General features: G+C 53.0%; 1 protein-coding gene across 3 annotated transcripts; it reads left to right on the top strand.

Moving 5' to 3' along the window:
- Positions 1-369: 369 nt before the first annotated feature.
- On the top strand, positions 370-18,340 carry SLC27A1 (solute carrier family 27 member 1). Of its 3 annotated transcripts, none has more exons than XM_036240777.1 (13): positions 370-546; positions 2,067-2,234; positions 8,029-8,423; positions 8,557-8,718; positions 8,818-8,887; positions 9,755-9,846; positions 9,929-10,038; positions 13,531-13,740; positions 14,767-14,893; positions 14,983-15,120; positions 15,192-15,356; positions 15,721-15,867; positions 18,110-18,340. In XM_036240777.1, the coding sequence occupies exons 2-13, from the start codon at positions 2,068-2,070 to the stop codon at positions 18,265-18,267; spliced, it is 1,941 nt and encodes a 646-aa protein (XP_036096670.1). In that variant the 5' UTR covers positions 370-546; position 2,067; the 3' UTR covers positions 18,268-18,340. The 3 variants fall into 3 exon arrangements, with proteins under 3 accessions (XP_036096670.1, XP_036096671.1, XP_036096669.1); XM_036240778.1 differs by lacking the exon at positions 370-546 and adding an exon at positions 1,497-1,521; XM_036240776.1 differs by lacking the exon at positions 370-546 and adding an exon at positions 1,592-1,917.
- Positions 18,341-19,773: the final 1,433 nt, after the last annotated feature.

The following is a 19,773-nucleotide window of genomic DNA, read 5'->3' as shown; positions in this document are numbered from 1 at the left end:
TTTTACCTGTAAATGTGGGTAATCACAATAGTGCTACCTGGCAGTTCATTGCTGACTCCACTGACCCCTGCTCAAAAAAGTAGTGGGCCAGTGGCTGGCTCAGGGCCTGTCCTCTCTATCTGTCTCCTGGGGCCCATTCCACCCACCCTGGAAGGCCCAAAGGAACCAATGACAGCATGGGGGGTGGGTGGGTGAGCGCCTGCCAAGCCTTGTCCTCCAAATGGCTCTGGAAGCAGGCCCAGGCCGCCTTCCAAGGATTGCACTGGGAAGGTCTGCCAAGCAGGGAAGAAAACAAGCAGGGGCGTGGTGGGCAGGAGGGCAGAGGAGGGGGAGCTTGGAGAGAAGGATAGGGCAGAGGCGCTCATGGGTACAGCTCAGGAAAGCAGGATCCAGGAGTCTGCAAAAACAGAGGCTCTTCAGAGGGTCCACCAACTGGGACTAGGTTTGGGGTTTTCACTCTTGGACTAGTTTCTGCCTGCCTCCTGCCTGAGCTTCTAGGAGCCCACGAGGGAGCAGCCAGGACTGAGGCTCTGTGAGCAGCTCCAGGTCAGCCAGGAAACAGGGTGGTGGGCAGCCAGGCTGGCACCGGCTCCACCTGATCAGGATGGTGCTTTGTGGCTTCTGGGTTAGCATTTATGACCTTGGGGTGCCAATAAAGGACTCCTGTAGGAGGATGGGGATCTGGTATGTGGATTTTGTTCTCCCTGGGCTCCTGGGGTGTTACATTGAGATTTACCTGACAAGATTTTGGGATATAGATTTGGGATTAGCTGGATCCTTGTAATATATCTTTCAGACTAGGGTGGGGTTTGGATTTAGAAACTTCTAGGGCCCTAGGCTGTGAGTTTAGGACTCCCAAGGTCCCTGGAATGTGTGTTTTAAGATCGAAGAGGCGTTGGGACTTGTATTTGAAACAAGCTGGGGCAAGAGTTCAGTACAGGCAGGCCCCAAGTGAACTGGGATTTCCCAGGTCCGCCGGGTAGCAACCTTGGATAACTTCAAGGGGAGGCCACGAACGCCGGGAGGCCACGCCCCTCAGCTGCGGGACGCACGTGTTTGCTAAACGCACGGCGTGGGGCTGACGAAGTTTAGTTGTCATGGAGACAACGGCCGTCTTCGCTGGGCCGGTCTAACTCTAGGGTCTCGTTAGCCGTCGCTTCTCTGGCCCAGGCGCCCTCTTACGGTTGTGGCCTCCGGGAGGGGGGCAGGTCTGGGTTCTGAGGCTAGGGAGCTCCTAGCCAGACAGGTGGAGCGGGGCCTAGGGCGCTATATATAGGTGGACTGGAGTGAGTCCCCGAGGGTGGTGACAAGGCCTAAGACTGGGGAGGGGGCCGGTAGCCAGGGATGGAACCTGGGGCTGGAATGCGGACCAGGTCCGTGGCTGGGGGCGGTGTCTTGTTCCGAGTGGGCGGTGCTTGTGCTTTTGGGCGGGGCCAGAGGCCAAACGTGAAGGCGTGGCCCAATGAGTGGCGGAGTGGTACAGGCGGGACCTTCGGGAAACCAAGACTTGTTGCTGGACAGGTTTGGGAACAAGAAGTGGGGGTGAATCCTGGGACCGAGCGCAGCAGCTAGGTCATGGCGTGGGGGCGGGGCCTGGTCGAATAACTGGGAAGGATTTGGGTTTATGGTGTGGACAAGTGGAGCCCAGGTCTTGGGGCTAAGGTGTGAGAGGGTCTGGACACCCATAGCTAGGTCAAAGCATTGGGCGGGGCTTGACAGTGACTGACAGGGTGGAAGAGCTGTGTGTGGGGCGTGACCTGTACTGTGTACTAATAATTGGCAGAGAGGTGTGGGCTGGGCTAGGAGCAAGGAGGCCTGTGCCCAACATGGGAGAGGACGGAATCCTGGCCCGGGGGGGCGGAGTTTGGCCCGGACGTAGCTAATCCCAGACCTGGGGCAGGGTCTGGTTCGGAGCAGGTGGGCCTGAGGAAGGGGCGGGGCCCGGCTCGACTCTGGCGGCCTGGGCTCGCCCTTGGGCCGCAAGGCTGGAGCTTGGGGGCGGGGTTTGCCTCGTCGTGGGGCGGGCCCCGAGCGGCCAGCAGCCTCAGCGCTCTGTGCCTCCCCAGGATGCGGGCTCCTGGTGCGGGCTCGGCCTCCGTGGCTTCGCTGGTACTGCTGTGGCTGCTGGGGCTGTCGTGGACCTGGAGCGGAGTGGCGGCCCTCTGCGTGTACGTGGGCGGCGGCGGCTGGCGTTTCCTGCGCATCGTCTACAAGACCGCGAGGCGGGATCTGTTGTGAGTGCAACCTCGGCCTGGTCCCCTGCTGTGCACCCTGTGGGCAAACAGAAGAGAGCTGCAGGGGCTGATGTGGGGGGCCCTGAGGGCGTAGTGGGCATGGTTTAGGCACTGGAGGCGGGGCATGGTGAGGGCGGTGCTCGGGTGAGGGCTGGGCCAGGGGCTGGGGTAGGGGCTGGGCCGGAGCCTATCTGAAAAAGTGATGGGTTGGGGAATTAAGGGACTTGCAGGGGGCGGCTTGGGGGTCCCCAGAGGGACATGAGTAGGTTTCAAGTTTCTTGAGGCCACGTGGGAGACCTCAAGGGGGTATGAGCGCAGCTTGGGGGGGGGCGGTCTGTGGGCAGCCGGTAGGAGTTCCAGAGAAATGGAGCTGATTGTGAGGCTGTCGGTGTTTGGGAGTCTCTGTGGGGCTAAGGGCTCTTCAGGGGCTCACAGGGGCGACTCGGTGGTCTCTGGGGGCTGCCCAGACTGACTAGACACTTTGGGTCTATTAGGGCTTTTGGGGGAGGAATGAAAGGGCTTCTTGGGGCATCCGTAAAGGACTTTTAAGATCTTTGAAGGGTGTATGCCTCCTTTGGGCCATTGATAGCTTTCTCCGTGACCAGGTGCTCTTTGAGAGTTTGGGGTCTGTGTGGGACTTTGGGAGTTGTTTAGGGTCTGTGGAGATGTTGTGTATTCCAAGGCTTATTTGGTGGTCTCTGGAGACAGGGATCTCTGGGAAGGGGATTCTGATGTCATGTGCAGGCATCCTTGGAAGGTCTCTAGGGTGTCTCTGAGAGGTTTGCTCAAACAAACTGTTGGAGTCTTCTTAGGGTGAAATAGGTATTGCTGGAGGTTCCCATCAGAGCAGCTCTCAGCAGCAGCCCCCATGTTGAAGGAGTATGTGAGCACCTGCTATGACTCTGTCAGACTTGACGCCTTCACAAGTACCATCTCCTTTCAGGGACTTGGGGAGACCAGATAGAGCCTGTGGGTCCCACACACAGGAGCATAGCTGGCAGGCTATCCCTACCTTCTTGGGCTTGTCAAGGCCCCAGCTCTACCCCATGGAGCTGGGGGTATCCGTATCTGGTATCCTGTCTTCCCTGGGGACAGAGCAGGACCCGGGTCCACTCTGAGTCCCTAACACAGGGCTTGATACATTTTTCTGTAGGCGACAGCCTTGCAGATGGCTCCACCTCCTGGTCTTTTTTTTTTATCCTCACCCGAGGACATTTTTCCATTTTTTGTTCAGATAGAGTGGGAGGAAGAGAGAGAGAGAAATATCCACATGAAAGGGACACATGGAGTGGCTGCCTCCAGCACGACCCAACCAGGGCTGGGGACAAACTGCAACCGAGGTACGTGCCCTTAGCGGGAACCAAACCCAGGTCTCTAGACCGCAGGCTGAAGCTCTAACTGCTGAGCCAAATGGCCAGGGCCCACCTCCTGGTCTTTATGCTCTTATCTGTTTCCCTCCCTTTGAGTGGGCTGGACTTAGTGATTCACTTCTAATGAATGGAACACAAGTGAAGTGATAGGATATTAATTCTGAAATTAGATAATGAAAAAGACTGTGGTTCCAGTCTTGTGTGCCCTCTCTTGGGTCGTTGCCTCTGGGAGAAGCTGGCTGCCATATATGAGGCATCTCTTTGGAGAGACCCACATAAATGAACTTGGAAGTGAATTTTCTCCCAGTAAAACCTTGGGATGAGCACAGCCCCAGCTGACACCTTGATTAATGTGTCACAAGAGACCCCAAGCCAAATGACCCTGCTAAACCACTCCTGGATTCCTGAGCACAGGAACTGTGAGATAATAAATGTTTGTTGTTTCCATTGGTAATTTTGGGGATAATTTGTTATGCAGCAGTAACTAATGCAACTTGCTAGCCATCTCCATGCATCAGGCCTTGTTCTAATGCTCTCTATTAGCCCTGTAAGGAAGAAATGGTCATGAGTTCCATTTTACAGTTTGGGTCAACCAAGGCACAGAGAAGTGAGTACATTTGCCCAGGAACACACAGCCAGGGATGGGCAGGGCTTCTGAGTCCATGTTCTTAGCTGCTATGCTGTGCTGGGGTGGTGGGGAGAGCTGCATTTAGATCCTGGGTTCAGAAAATATTTAAGCACCCTGTCCCAGTTTTCCAAACTTGTCTTATCACTGTGGCATGAAATCTGAACACATTTAACCTTGTTGGTTTCTTCCTGCCCCCAGTAAAAACAGGAGGCGGCACAAGGAGCAGAGGGATGAGAAGAGGCCTTGGGAAGGACCCAGAGGCGGAGAGTGGCCTCTTTGTCCCCAGGGTGGGGATGGCTTGGGCTGCTGCCCAGGCATGTGGCCGGAGCTGAGCACTGGCGTCCACTGCTTGCCTATGGGTATGCTTCAGAGAGCCTGGGTCTAGGGCAGGATGGACTGGTGACAGGCCAAGAGGATTGGGACTGTACCTTGAGTGCTTAATGAACCCGAGTGTGACCAGCTGCAGCCTCAGTTCCTATTTCTTGCTGTGTCATTTGTGGATGGGGAGCCCCCATACAGGGGCTGCTTCCTGTGGTTCCCATCCTCGCTGATGACCCTCTCCTCGTGGCTGTTTCATTAGTAGCCCCTCATGGAGTTCTTCAGATGTTCTATCAGAGAAGCTCTAAGAGGAGAGCTGTGCACACAGTAGGTGCTCATGTGTTGCTGCTGATTGCCATCAGCTGGCAGTGGGTACCTTGGGAGCTATGTAAGCTGGTGTTTAGTAGCTTGGTGGCCAGAGTCAGCGTGTTTGCCTGGACCTTGGCTCTGCCCCCTGCTGGCTTTTGGACTGTCGCCCTTTGAGTCCCAGTTCCTTCACCTCCAAGAATAGTCTTTGTACAATACCTCTCCTTCAAGAAGCATGAATTGAGCACCTGCTTTGTGCATCATGGGCACTTGGCCTGCCTTGTGGCCAGCCTAAGGAGTCGCTTAGGGACCTTGCCAGGGGTCCTGGTTCTTGGTTATTCGGTCCGCGACTCTCTGTGACCTTGGGTGTGTTAATTTACCTTTCTGAGCTTCAGCTCATTCATCACCTGACAAATGGGGATCTTAGGACCCTACTTTGGAAGGTGGCCATAAAGTTAGCACAGTGTTCATCATATAGTAGTTGCTCAGTAAATGCAGAGGCTGTTCTTCGTAGCTACTCTATTTATTACTTGAATGGATGAGCCATGAGGATCTGACCAGGGAGATGTATAAACAGCTAACTTTTAATATTTTGCATCCTTAATTATTTTTTGTAATAGTTAATGCATAACATGTGGTACAAAATTAGAATGTTCTAGAGGGGTATGCAGTGAAAGTTTCCCTCTCTGCGTTGCCCCCAGCCCTGCAGTTCCCCTCGTCAATATCTCTTTTCCAAGATATGGTTATAGAAATCTATGCAGACCTTGTCTGTTCTCCTTGCCCACAAATACACACATTCTCCATCCTTTTCCTCACTTGGTGCTCTTTCTTCTTTCCACTTTCATTTGTAATTTTTACTTTTATTTAAGTCATACAAGCTTTGGGATGAAAGACACTAACTAAGCCTGATACCTCAAGTGGCAGCTGCCTGCCTCACCATCCATCCGCATTTTCCCTTCTTTACCCAGAGTGACTCTCACCTCTTGTGTAAATCTGACCAAGTCTGGCCCCATTTGGGATAATCTCTGCTGTAGTGGGGGAGCAGTGGGCACAGTGCAAGGGCTGACCCTTGGAAGGTTTCCTGCTGGGAGGAGTCCAATGAATGGGTGGGCATTTGGGCCTGTGCATATCTCATTGTGCTGGCAGGTAGCATGTGTGTGGATGCTGGGATTCAGCTAGGTCACAAAGACCACATAACCCTGGTCCCTTCCCAGGAGCAGTTGGAGGGGCTTCTAGAAGCTCCCAAGGTAAGCAGTGTGACCCAAGTAGGAAGTCTCATAAATGTCATCAGAACTCTGAACCCTTGTTTTTGAAAACTGCAGATGCTGCCCTGGCTGGTTTGACTCAGTGGTTAGAGCATCAGCCTGTGGACCAATGAGAGTGGATGGGTTCTATTCCGGTCAAGGGCATGTACCTTGGTTGTGGTTCGAACCTGGTCCTGGTCGGGGTCATGCAGGAGGCAACTGGTCTATGTGTCTCTCTCACATCAATGTTTCTCTCTTTGTCCCTCTCTTTTTCTCTTCTTCCCTCCCACTCTAAAATATCCTGAGATGAGGATTTAAAAAAAAACACTAAAACCTGCAGATGCCTGCAGGCCTGTACATTCTCTCCTCTAACAGACTTGTGTGCCCACCAAGTATCTCATCTCCCTCCATCTTCCTCTTGCCTCTGCTGTGGTTCTCAATTGTGCCTCATTCGCCAGGCCCATTACTACCTCAGGGCCTTTGTACCAGCTGTGCCCCAGCTTTACCCATGGCCTTTTCTTTTCACCTTGCCAGGCCCTGCTCAGAAGTCACTTACCTACCTCCCTTCAGGGCCATTCCCACCCCTGTTCTGGTCCACATCACTCTGGCTGCATCACGCATCAGATCCTTGTCACCAGCCAGCGATTCCCTCATGCTTGTTCATGTATGAGGAGGGGATCTCTCCTGGAAATACTGTGAGCCCCTGAGGATTGGATATGCTTGTGTCTGAGCCAGAAACAGTTCCTAGCACATAATAGGTGCTGGTACAAATCAGCTGCCTGCTAAGTGAAGGAGGGAGGGAATGAATAAATGAGTGAATGAATGAGTGAATAATGAATGTCAGTGCTGAAGTCTACTGTGAACGCGTTGAGTACAGAGATGTAAGGAAGCCATTACAGGAATCAAGGAGGCATGGGGGAGGCAGCAGGGGTGCAAAGAATGGATTTGATAAGGAATTTGATGATATACAGGTAGGACATGATGGCCAGATGAAGCCTAGTTGAGACTATGCCTGTGTTGGGCAGGGCAGAGCAAGCTGCTATAACAAACAGGCCCCTGTTGTCAGTGGCTTAGCAAGTTCAAGGTTACCTCTCAGATCCAGAGACTCTGGGTGACAGAGCAGGGAGCCACATAAAACCAGGGGAACCACTCATTTCTCTAGCCACCACACCAAGAAATTCTAGATTTTCTAGATTTCTTGGTTCTGTGATCGAAAGCGATTTTTGTTTACTTAACACAAAAAAGTTCATTTCTTCCTCATCTGACAGCCTGGTATCCTTGGTGGCTGCTTACTTCCACATGTTTATTCAGGGCCCTGGCTACTTCTGTTCAAGGTCCTGCTGTCCCCTGGGGTGTCTGATCCCCTCATATCCACTAACAGGTTGGGAAGGGGAAGTGAAACACCTGCTTCAAAAGCTCATTGAGTTGTATGCCCCCTATCTTGCCAACAGGTCTCTTGGCTTCAGCTGGGAGAAACTGCCCTTCCCCTGGCCATCTGTGCCTAGTGCCATCAAATGACTTGGGGGTGGAGCACTTGTCCAGCTCATGGCTGGACCCTGGGGTCTGGTTGGGGCAGGTGGAGCATGAGGAGTCCAGCTTGGTGTACTTGGGACATCCCAGGGAGAGAAACAAAGACAGGACTAGGCCTCAGCTCCCTCAGGGTCATGGAGAAAGCTGAGTGGAGGAAGACAGGGTGACTTTGGTCTGGCCACCTTAGAGTATTCGCTTCTTTCTGGGCTGGTTGGTTGCTGGACCTTAGTCCCCGAGAGACCCACCAACCAAAGGGTCCTCCTTGAACCCTTGCCGATCTTGGGGGTACAGGGGTCTTTTCTTCCACTTTCTCCAGATATGAACACTGAGGCTTGGGGTGGTCTCCTGGGGGCCTGGTCAGGTACCCAGTAATGCCGCCCTCTCTTTTCCTCTCCCAGTGGCCTCTCTGTGCTGATCCGAGTGCGCCTGGAGCTGTGGCGGCACCAGCGAGCCCGCCACACTATCCCAGGGATTTTCCAGGCAGTGGCACGGCAGCAGCCTGACCGGCTGGCCCTGGTGGATGCAGGCAGCGGCGTGCACTGGACCTTCGCGCAGCTGGACGCCTACTCTAATGCTGTAGCCAATGTCTTCCACCACCTGGGCCTTGTGCCAGGTGATGTGGTAGCTATCTTTATGGAGGGCCGGCCAGAGTTTGTGGGGCTTTGGCTGGGCCTGGCCAAAGTGGGCGTGGAGGCTGCTCTGCTAAATGTCAACCTGCGGCGTGAGCCCCTTGTCTTCTGCCTGGGCACTTCGGGTGCCAAGGCCCTCATCTTCGGAGGGGAATTGGCAACGGGTGAGGCTGGGTGCGGGCAGGGAATTGTTGTGGGCAGGGGCCTGATGTTACCCAGGGCAGGGAGACAGTGCATCCCAGACCTTCGGAGGGGCCTGCCTGTCCTTGACTATGACATGTCTATTTTGAGCTTCAGTGGTGGCTGAGGTGAGTGGACAGCTGGGGAAGAGTCTGCTCAAGTTCTGCTCTGGAGACTTGGGTCCTGAGGGCCTATGGCCAGACATCCAGCTCCTAGACCCGCTGCTGAAGGAGGCATCCACGGCCCCCCTGGCCCAGTCCCCTAGCAAGGGCATGGATGGTGAGTCCAGGTTGGGGCCTCTTTCCCCTACCAGTGCCCACTCTGTGCCCTCATCCTACCTGACCAGCACCTGGTTCCCAATAACCTCATCTCCTGCAGATCGACTCTTCTACATCTACACCTCAGGGACCACGGGGCTACCCAAGGCTGCCATTGTCGTGCACAGTAGGTGAGGGTCCATGTCTCCAGCCTGGTGGATGACTCCAGTCATCTCTACAGCCTGATCCCCCAACCCCAGCTCCTGTTGGGGTCTGTGGGTATCTTGATCCCAAACCCTTAAAATCCACTGCCTATCTGAGGATCTAGTAGTACTGCCCTGTCCTGGTGCTCTGGGGCTTCTCGTTGCTCCACCTCTTCCCCACATCCAGCCCATCAGCAGGGCCTGTCCCCTCAATTTGTCTACTTTTTCCCACACACTCCCACTCCACCTGGACCTGTCCCAGTCCCTCTTTGGCCTCCTGCTGCCCTTACTCCTGCCTCTGAAGGCTCTGCTCCCCTCAGTGGCCACAGGAGGGATTAAAATCCTAATTCAGACCACCCCTGTACCTGCCTTGGCCTTCAGAGTAAAACTTCATTCATGTTGTGTAGCCCTGCCACGTCTCTGTTTTCTTTCTTTCCATCCCTTGCTCACTGTCTTCTCGGCCCCTCACATTTCCTCAATCTGGTCAGGCCCCTCTGGCCTCAGGGACTTTACAGGTGCTATGTTCACTGCCTGGTTGCCCTTCCCTAGCTCGCCCCCTCATCTCCTTGCTAGGCCTCAGCTAATGTGTCACCTCTCCAGACAGGATCACCCACCCACCCTGGCTGTGTCACCTTCAGCCTCTCTCTGTCCCTTCGCCCTATTATATCCCTCAGGATACACAGCACCACGGACAGTTCTTTATTGGCTGCCTGTGCCTCTCCAGCCAGCCTGTAAGCACCCTGGGAACTGGGCTGGCTCTACCTGAGTACCTGCTGTGTCCCCAGTTCCCAGCACACTCCCCCCATTCCCATACCCTGGGGGATGTAGGTCCTAGCTCCTGCACTCCCTGCCCAGGTACTACCGCATCGCAGCCTTTGGCCACTATGCCTACAGCATGCGGGCATCAGACGTGCTCTATGACTGCCTGCCCCTGTATCACTCTGCAGGTACCGTGGGGTGCTTCAAGCGGGGGCAGGGTGGGGGTAGGGCACGAGACTGAGAACCCCTCACCAAGCTTGCCTTCTGCAGGGAACATCATGGGTGTGGGACAGTGTCTCATCTACGGGATGACCGTTGTCCTCCGCAAGAAGTTCTCAGCTAGCCGCTTCTGGGATGACTGCGTCCAGTACAACTGCACGGTCAGGCCCGGCCCCCTCCCGTGGATCCTCCAATGTAGCATGGCCCACTTTCCCACCTCCTTTCCAGGGCTTCTGGATGGGGACAGAGGGCTGACCAGTGTTTCTTGAGCATATGCTCTATATCCAGTCCAGGGCTAAACTTTCCACATGTAAACTCATCGGATCCTTATTACCCCTTGGGAGTGGGCAAAGGCATCACACTCATTTTGCAGATGGGGAAACTGAGGCTTGTAATGCAACTGCAGTTGGGCCCAGGTTGTCTGAACTCCCTAAGGTTCCACCTCCCTGTGCCCTGTCCCCCCTTCCTTCCCTGGTATTTCTTGCAGGTGGCTACATGGAAATGAGACCAGTGGGTACAGTCACCACCCTGGGCTGTTTAAGGCTACAAGGTGTGGGGGCTTCCAAGTGGGGTGAGCATGAGGCAGAGGTCGAGGGCATCTGCTGTTCGGTTCAGCAGAAGGGGCTAAACACATCTCTTCCTCTTCTTTCCCCTCCTCACTTGAGGATTTCAGCACTGTGATGGGGGTGGAAATACAGGTACTAGCCCCTTTGTTCAAGAAGAAAGAGGGGGAGGTGGGGAGAGAATGGGACTGGCAAATTGGCAGGTGCTACCCCACCATGGACAAGTAGGGCCCAGAGCGGTTCAGCCACTTTCCCAGGTCAAAAAGCTGGCTAGGGTGGGGGCTCTGGGCAGGGCATCCTGGGACCCCTTGGGGCAATGACTGTGCTCTTCTCTGCTTTTGAGGATTTACATTCTGCTTGTGGGGAGGTCTTGGGGAAAATTGCTAATCTGCATTTTGAAATGTAGACAGTCTAGATTTTAAACTTAATTATTGAGAGTTGCAAATGCATATAAATATGACGGACAGGAAAGTATAGGGGATTCCAGAGCACCTGTCACTGGCTCCAGGGGCCATCAACCACTGCTACCCAAATCCCTCCTTCTGTGAAGCCACCCAGAGAGCAGCATGCTTTCTGCGTAGATGTTTCAGTAAAACCTCTGAAAAATTACTGTTTTTTGTTTGTTTGTTTGTTTTTTATCCTCACCTGAGGACATTTTTCATTTTTTGTTCAGATAGAGTGGGAGGGAGAGAGAGGAAGAGAGAGAGAGAGAGAGAGAAACATCAACGTGAAAGGGACACATTGAGTGGCTGCCATCTGCATGACCCAACCAGGACCAGGGACAAACTGCAACCAAGATATGTGCCCTTGCCCTGGCCAGTTTGGCTCAGTGGTTAGAGCGTCAGCCTGCGGTCCGGAGAGACCCGGGTTCGGTTCCCGCTAAGGGCACGTACTTCGGTTGCAGTTTGTCCCCGGCCCTGGTTGGTCGTGCGGGTGGCAGCCACTCGATGTGTCCTTTCACATTGATGTTTCTCACTCTCTCTCCCTTCCTCTCTCTCCCTCCCACTCTATCTGTACAAAAAATGGAAAAAATATCCTTGGGTGAGGTTAAAAAAAAAGAAAAGATATGTGCCCTTAGTGGGAACTGAACCCAGGTCTCTCTGGACCCCAGGCCGACGCTCTAACCGCTGAGCCAAACCGGCCAGGGCGATGACTGGTTTTTTAAATTGAGGTGAAATTCACATAACATAAAATTAGCCATTTTAAAGTGAACAATTCATTGTCTAGTATATTCACAATGTTGTGCAGCCATCACTTCTGTCTAGTTCCAGAACATTTCCATCACCTCAAAAGGAAAATCTATCCCCATTAGCAGTCACTCCCCATCCCCCTCCCTTAGCCCCTAGCCATTCCTGTAAATGGAATCATATACTACGTGGCTGTTTGTGCCTGGTGAGAACTGTTTTTATTTTTCATAATTTAATCCTTTGAAGACTTTATTTATTTTAAAAATTTTATTTTTATTATTGAAAGTATTATAGATGGTCCCTCCTTTTTCCCCCATTTACCCCCTCCATCCTGCTCCTGCCCCACCCCCCCCCCGGCCATCACTGTACTCTTGTCTGTGTCCATGGGTTATGGCTATATGTATATAAGTTCTTTGGCTAATCTCTTCTCTTCCTTCCCCCCAAGGTTTGTCAGTCTGTTCCATGTTTCCATGTCACTGGATCTCTTGTTCATCAGTTTATTTTGTTCATTAGATTCCACATACAAGTGAAATCATGTGATACTTCTTTTTCTCTGACTGGCTTATTTCGCTTAGCATAATACTTTCTAGGCATTCCATGCTGCCTCAAAGGGTAAGAGATCTTTTTTTTTAACAGCTGTATAGTATTCCATTGTGTAAATGTACCACAGTTTTTTTGTCCACTCATCTACTGGTGGGCACTTGGGCTGTTTCCAGATCTTAGCTATTCTAAGTAGCACTGCTATGAACATAGGGGTGCATATATTCTTTCTGATTGGTGTTTCAGGATTATTAGGATATATTCGCAGAGCATGAAGACTTTTTAAAACAAAAGATTTGAAAGCAGAGTCTCAGAGAGATATCTCTGTATACCCATGTTCATAGAAGCATTATTCACAATAGTTAAAACATGGGAGCAACCCAAGTGGACATTCAGTGGATGAATGGAGAAGCAGATGTAGTCCATCCACATAATAGAATATTATTTAGCCATAGAAAGGAAGGAAATTCTGACACATGCTACAATGTAAATGAACCATGGGGACATTGTGCTAAGTGAGTAAGCCAGACACAAAGGGACAAATACTGTGTGATTCCACTTATATGAAATCCATAGAGTAGTCAGATCCATGGACACAGGATATAGAATAGTGGGTGCCGGAGGTGGGGGTTAGGGGCCTGGGAAAGGGGGATGAGGAGTTAGTATTTAATGGGACAATGTTTTAGTTTGGGAAGATGAGAAAATTCTGGAGATGGATGGTGGGATGGTTGTTCAACAGTGTAAATGTGCTTAATGCCACTGAACTGTTCACTTAAAATGGTTAAGATGTGCTTTTGTCTCTTCACACCCACTGGGGTGTGTACAATCGTTGTACAAAATCATCCTGATGCAGGGGGTCCTGGTTGATGATCAGCTCCCAGTGTCTGTCCAGGTACCCCCTGCAGGGGTGTCAATGAGCAGGTGACTTGGATGGCAGCTGGGTGGGGCTCGGTCTGTCATGATTTAGAGAGGCCGCATAGAGCATGTTCCTGCCAGTGGTCCCACCTGGGGGGCGGTGCTGTGGGCAACCTACGCTCAGCTGGCCAGGCTCTGGGGGACAGAGTAGAACACATGGGCTCCGGGCTGAAGTTGCCCTGTGGGGCATCAGTGCTGAGACTTGCCTTCCTGGCTTCCGTGCAGCACATAAGGTGTCCCCAAGAAGTGGCATGGGGGATAGAGAGACCATGGAGGGGTATAGCAGGGAACCAGATGCATCCACTTGCATAGAAGGCCAGCTCCAGGCCCCTTTTGAGGACTGAGCTGTTTCCCCATAGTCATTAACCTTAGGGCTTTTTTGTTCTAGTACCCAGTGTCGGGGTTGTCCTGGGTTGTCAGGCTTCATGGTGCGCTCCCTCTCTACCAGGTGGTCCAGTACATTGGGGAGATCTGCCGCTACCTGTTGAAGCAGCCAGTGCGCGAGGCAGAGGGGCAGCACCGGGTGCGCCTGGCTGTGGGCAATGGGCTGCGGCCTGCCATCTGGGAGGAGTTCACCCAGCGCTTCCGTGTGCGCCAGATCGGTGAGTTCTATGGAGCCACCGAGTGCAACTGCAGCATCGCCAACATGGATGGGAAGGTGAGCATGGCAGGGTGTCTGGCACGAGTCCGGGTTTGGGAACCACTGCAGCCCGGAGCACAAGGGCAGGTTAGGGAGGCTCCTGGACTGCCCCTGCACACGGGGACCCTCTTCTGGTGCGCACAGTCATATAACTGTCACCCCTGAGTTCAAGTCCTTGGAGTGGCTGTGTGCGCCAGGCAAGTGCCTCAGCTTTTATGAGCCTCAGTTTCCACTTAGGGAGGTGGCAGGGAGAGCAGGGTTCAGGGGCACCAAGGAAAGAGGTTGGGGTGCTGATCCCTTCCTGCTGGACAAGTCTCAGGCTCCTTGGGCCTCAGTATTTTATTCTATAAAAGGAGTTAACAGCTCTTGGGTGTGTTTTAGTCACAACATCCTGAGCTCAATGCAGTGCCCCCCACTGGCAGCTCTTTGCAAACAGATGCCTCCTCCCCAAGGCCAGGAACAGATGAGAATAATTAGAAAGCAAGGACCGGGGCATAAATTTTTTTTTGTCTCACTGGCTGCTGGGGCTCCAGCACCTGAACAAGGCCTGGCCCCCACCGTGCATATCTGTTGAGTGGACATCCCCAGGGGTCACTGTGGCCTCACTATCACAGGTTGCTTCTGTAAAACCTTCCTGACAGTATGTAGCAGCACAAACAAATTAGACAAGCATTTCTGCTTATAGGACTGATCTAGGCAGGTGACATGCTGTGGGCAGTAAGCAGAAGTTCTGCCAGTGCCAACACATGGCTCCAGGGTCAGTCCAGGTGCCCACTTCTAGCAGCGTAGAGGATTTTATGGACCAGGAAGTGGCAGCAGGCCAGCAGGTCTCCTGTGACTGTAAGAGAGACTGAGAAGGTGGAGGAGGAATCCTGGGGAAGTACTCTACTTAATACTTCCCTTTTTCAGATTACCCAAGGTCACAGAGCTGGGGTGGTACTGGAGGTGCTATTCCAGGCCCTGAGGCAGGAAAGGCAACGTGTTATCGGGAAGGTCACTGTTCCGCCTTGAGGCTCCTTGCCAACTCTGTTCTCCTTATCCCAGGTGGGCTCCTGTGGCTTCAACAGCCGCATCCTGCCCCATGTGTACCCCATCCGGCTGGTGAAGGTCAATGAGGACACCATGGAACTACTGCGGGATGCCCAGGGTCTCTGTATCCCATGCCAGGCTGGTGAGCAGGGCCCTCACTCAGTCCTCTGGGAGCTGGGGGTCTCTACCCTCTGCCCTCCTAGTGCAACCTGAGCATGGCCTCCTCCCCAGGGGAGCCCGGCCTCCTTGTGGGCCAGATCAATCAGCGGGACCCGTTGCGTCGCTTCGATGGCTACATCAGTGAGAGTGCCACCAGCAAGAAGATTGCCCATAGTGTCTTCTGCAAGGGTGACAGTGCCTACCTCTCAGGTGCGCACACCCTGGGGGTTGGCTGTGGAGATGGTGGCTGCCGTCTCACCTGCCCCTCCCTCCTCTGCCAGGTGATGTGCTGGTGATGGATGAACTGGGCTACATGTACTTCCGAGACCGCAGTGGGGACACCTTCCGCTGGCGTGGGGAGAACGTCTCCACCACCGAGGTGGAGGGTGTGCTGAGCCGCCTGCTGGGCCAGACAGATGTGGCCGTGTATGGGGTAGCTGTGCCAGGCAAGCTGGGCTTGTGAGGGTGGTCCTAGGGTATGACAGCTCCAAGGGAGTACAGGTGCCCTTGGGCAGTGCAAATCCTGGACAACTGCACACAACAGCCTGGTTGGCTACCATAGGAACTGGAGTCACTCCTCATGTACCTTTTGAACCTTAGTTTCCTCATCCAGAAAATGGCATCATGAAAGCAACTCTGGCTCAGGGTTGCAGGAGTGTAGCAGTAACTCAGTAAAATGTTTTCTGCTTTGGCCAGTGTTAGCCCAGGTGGAGGGGACTGGAGATCAGAGGCCAGGGGCTGCTGCTTGAGGGTGTATCTGGTCCCATGGTGGACTGGGGATGGTGTTCTCAAATGAGCCTCTGTTTCTAGGAGTAGAAGGCAAAGCAGGCATGGCGGCCATCGCAGACCCCAATGGCCAGCTGAGCCCCAATGCACTATACCAGGAGCTACAGAAGGTGCTAGCACCCTATGCCCGGCCCATCTTCCTGCGCCTCCTGCCCCAGGTGGACACCACAGGTTTGACACACTCTCCCCCCCTCCCCCCCCCCCGCCACCCCATCCCCTTATTTGTCCTGGTTCAGGCCCTCAGGTCAAGTCTGACATAATGGTTCATAGCCAGCTGGCACTATGGGCTTGTGCAGGATCCTCCTCTTGTTTTATTTACATATTTACTTCCATTCCTCATTCCCAACCCTGCTAGACATCCTGCAGTTTTCAGTGTGTCTCTTCATCTTCTACATTTTTCTGATGGAAGTTTGAGCAGTTCACCTCATACCTCTGATCTTTCTCGGATCTTTTATCCATCTTTGTATTGTCTTTTTCTCTGTACCGCAGGCCGACGCTCCAACCGCTGAGCCAAACCGGCCAGGGCTGTATTGTCTTTTTCTTTTTGATTTGTGGGGTGTTCCTCATAATGGTCTGGATGTTAATTCCTTTGCAATTTTAGACATTGTAAGTCTCTTGTCCAATTTGGGAGTCTAACTGAACTTTGTCCACTATAGCCTTTGTTGAAAAGAAACCCTTAGTTTTGTCACATACTTACCCCTTTTTTTTGTTAATCCTCACCTGGGGATATTTTTTCCATTGGTTTTTTAAAGAGAGTGGAATAGAGGGAGGGAGGGGGAGAGAGAGCGAGAGAGAGAATCATTGATGTGAGAGAGACACATTGATGGGTTGTCTCCTACTTGTGCTTCAACTGGGGCCAGGGATCAAACCTGCAACCCAGGTATGTGCCCCTGACCAGGAATTGAACCCACGACCTTAGGTGTGTGGGCCAACACTCTAACCACTGAACCATACTGGCCAGGATCATACTTATCCTTTTAAAGAATCTTACAGTTTATGCTTTTGAATTTTTGTTTCAAAAAAACAGAACTGCCCTGGCCAGTTTGGCTCAGCGGTTAGAGCGTTGGCCTGCGGTCCACAGAGGCCCGGGTTTGGTTCCTGCTAAGGGCATGTACTTCGGTTGCAGTTGGTCCCCGGCCCTGGTTGGGTTGTGCGGGTGGCAGCCACTTGATGTGTCCCTTTCACGTCAATGTTTCTCTCTCTCTCTCTTCCTCTCTCTCCCTCCCGCTCTATCTGAATAAAAAAGTGGAAAAATGTCCTTGGGTGAGGATAAAAAAAAAAACACCATAACTTCCCAACTCTAGAGCATGCAGGCATCCTCCCTTCATTACTTTTATTTTTTAAAACATTTTTAAAAATTTTATTTTCTTTATTGATTTGAGAGAGAGAGGAAGAGAAAGGGAGAGAGAGATGGAAACGTCAATGAGAGAGAACATCAATTGTGCCTCCTGCACACCCCCCACTGGGGATTGGGCACACAACCTGGGCATGTGTCCTGACCGGGAATCGAACTGGTGACCTCTTGGTGCTTGGGTCGACGCTCAACCACTGAGCCACACTGGCCAGGCCCTCCCTTACTTTTTTTTTTTTTTTTTTTTATCCTCACCCGAGGACATTTTTCCATTTTTTGTTCAGGTAGAGTGGGAGGGAGAGAGAGGAACAGAGAGAGAGAAACATCGATGTGAAGGGACACATCGAGTGGCTGCCACCCGCACGGCCGACCAGGGCCGGGGACAAACTGCAACCGAGGTACACGCCCTTAGCGGGAACCGAACCCGGGTCTCTCAGGACCGCAGGCCAACGCTCTAACCGCTGAGCCAAACTGGCCAGGGCTCCCTTACTTTTTAATAGTAACCCCAACCTTTGTCTTTTACAAAACCCTTCTTTAATTATCCACTGCAGTGAGTGCAAACTTCTCCTTAAACCCTAGGTAGTAAATCTTTTCAGTTTTGCAGACCATACACTCTCTGCCCCAACAACTCAGGTCTGCTTTATAGTACAAAATAGACATTGTGTAAATGAATGGATGTGCCTTTGTGCCAATAAAACTTTATTTACAGAACAGGTGGTGGGCTGAATTCGGCCCTTGGGCTTTAAGTTGCTGACCCCTGACCTGTGAGACAGACCCTCCTCTGCCTTGGTCTCATGGGGGGTAGACAGATAACTAGGCATGGAGTATATAGAGTTTCAGGCTGTGATGGGGGTGATCAAAGAGGCCTCCCTCAGAGGAGGGGGCATGAAGCTGGGACCTGAAGGATAAGGGGGAATTGGGCAAGCAAATGGGGAAGAATGTTCCTGGCCAAGGGGAGGGTCTGTGCAAAAGCCTGGAGGCATGAGAAGGGATGGTGAGTTGGGGTCTCCAGAAAGCCTCCTGCCTTGTCCCCACTCCCCACCTCCACCTGCGCCCCCACAGGCACCTTCAAGATCCAGAAGACACGGCTGCAGCACGAAGGCTTTGACCCATGCCAGACCTCGGACCGGCTCTTCTTCCTGGACCTGAAGCAGGGACACTACCTGCCCCTGGACCAGGGTGTCTACAGCCAAATCTGCTCGGGCTCCTTCTCCCTTTGAAGCTCCTCTGCTGGCCAGAGACTCCTGGCCAGTCCTCTCAAGCGAGGTGGGCTAGAGCCAGACAGCTCTGCCCTGTCCTGGGGCTGAGAAGCTGGACCCCAGGAGGATCCCAAGTCTCTTCCCCTGCCCTCATTCTCCTCTGCCTGGTCCCTTGAACTGTCTCCTTGTCCCTCTCTGCCTGTCCTCTGCTCCTGTGTCTGTGTTTATCGCTCCTCTCTGCTACCTGGCCTTGGCCTCCCTGCGGTCCCCATCTGCCCTTACCCTTTCCCTCTTTTTCTCCATCTCTCCATTCTCTTCTCCTCTGTTCTTCTGCAAAGTTTGGAGCAGACATTTCCTGGGACCTTCAGTTTGCTTGGGACCTGTGGTTTGCTTGGGGCCTCATCTGTCATCACCATTGGGTCTTAGATCCACAGTGGGACCTTCCCACTTCCCTCTCAGCTGTGCCTTAAGGAGCCCCACACAGTCCAGTCCTCCTGAGGCTGCTGGGTTCCAGGATATTGTAGCCCTGTGTGAAATCCAGGCAGGCCCTCTGCCCTCCTTGCCAAATGGAGGAGTCAGTGATCTGCCTTCCCCACCAGGGGGCATCAGCCAGGGACCCCCAGGTCGGCTGGAAATCGCTCCTAGATCGGGCCACTTCCCATCCATGGTGGGTCTCCCCTGCCTTGCCTGCCTTTCCTGATGCCCTGGAAGCTTCCAGTATTGACTGTGATCATTTGGATATTGCCCCTACCCATATGTCCCTGTTCAGTCATCTCCATTGAGCTCCTGCGGGAGGGACCTTGAAGACTGTGCTGGGTAGCTGCTTGGCCCACCACTCAGATGCCTCTTGGGTGTCCCCATCAAGTGTAGCTGCTGTGGGGCCCATGGGAATGGCAGCAGTGGGGTGGGAGGAGGTCTGCCACTGGTGGCATCTTAGATGGCCTCAGGGATTCCAGTTGAATATTTCCACTGGCCTTGCTAGTGACAGCCTGGACCCTGTGTTGGTGGTGACATCCTAGATAATCCAGCTGGGATGGCATGGATATCTGCATTGCCTTCCTTGGTGGCAACTCCTGTTGTTGGGGCTGGCCACTCTGCCTGTCAATTCCTCCGGCAGCACCATCCAGCTCCTAGAACAAAAAACAGTAGCGAGTGACCCTGCATTATTTTGCATGGGCCTTTCTAAGCACCAAGGTTTTGTTTCCTAGTTGAATTTAAGAAATAAACCTGCAGAATATCTGGTGTCTGATGGGAGCCCAGTCATTCACTGTCCCCATGTGGCATAGAAACCTTTCTGAGTCTCAGAAGGCAGGATCCTCACTGGGGATCATGCTCCACCAGACACAAGCAAGGCAAACTTGGCCTTTTCTTGTTGTCCTCTGTTGCCTGTTCTTACACCTGCAAGGCCTCTGGGAAGAGGGGCCTTGCTGCTTCCCTGTAGCCTCAAAAGCCCTGTACTGGCCTCAGTGTGGTCCTAGGGGAGGGTCAGCCAATCTGCCTGTGGGTCCCATCAGCTGCACAGGATGG

Source organism: Molossus molossus, unplaced genomic scaffold (genome assembly GCF_014108415.1).
Source record: "Molossus molossus isolate mMolMol1 unplaced genomic scaffold, mMolMol1.p scaffold_m16_p_4, whole genome shotgun sequence".
Classification (NCBI taxonomy): Eukaryota; Metazoa; Chordata; class Mammalia; order Chiroptera; family Molossidae; genus Molossus; species Molossus molossus.
Note: the sequence above shows the minus strand (reverse complement) of the source record. Positions and strands in the feature narration are given on the sequence as shown.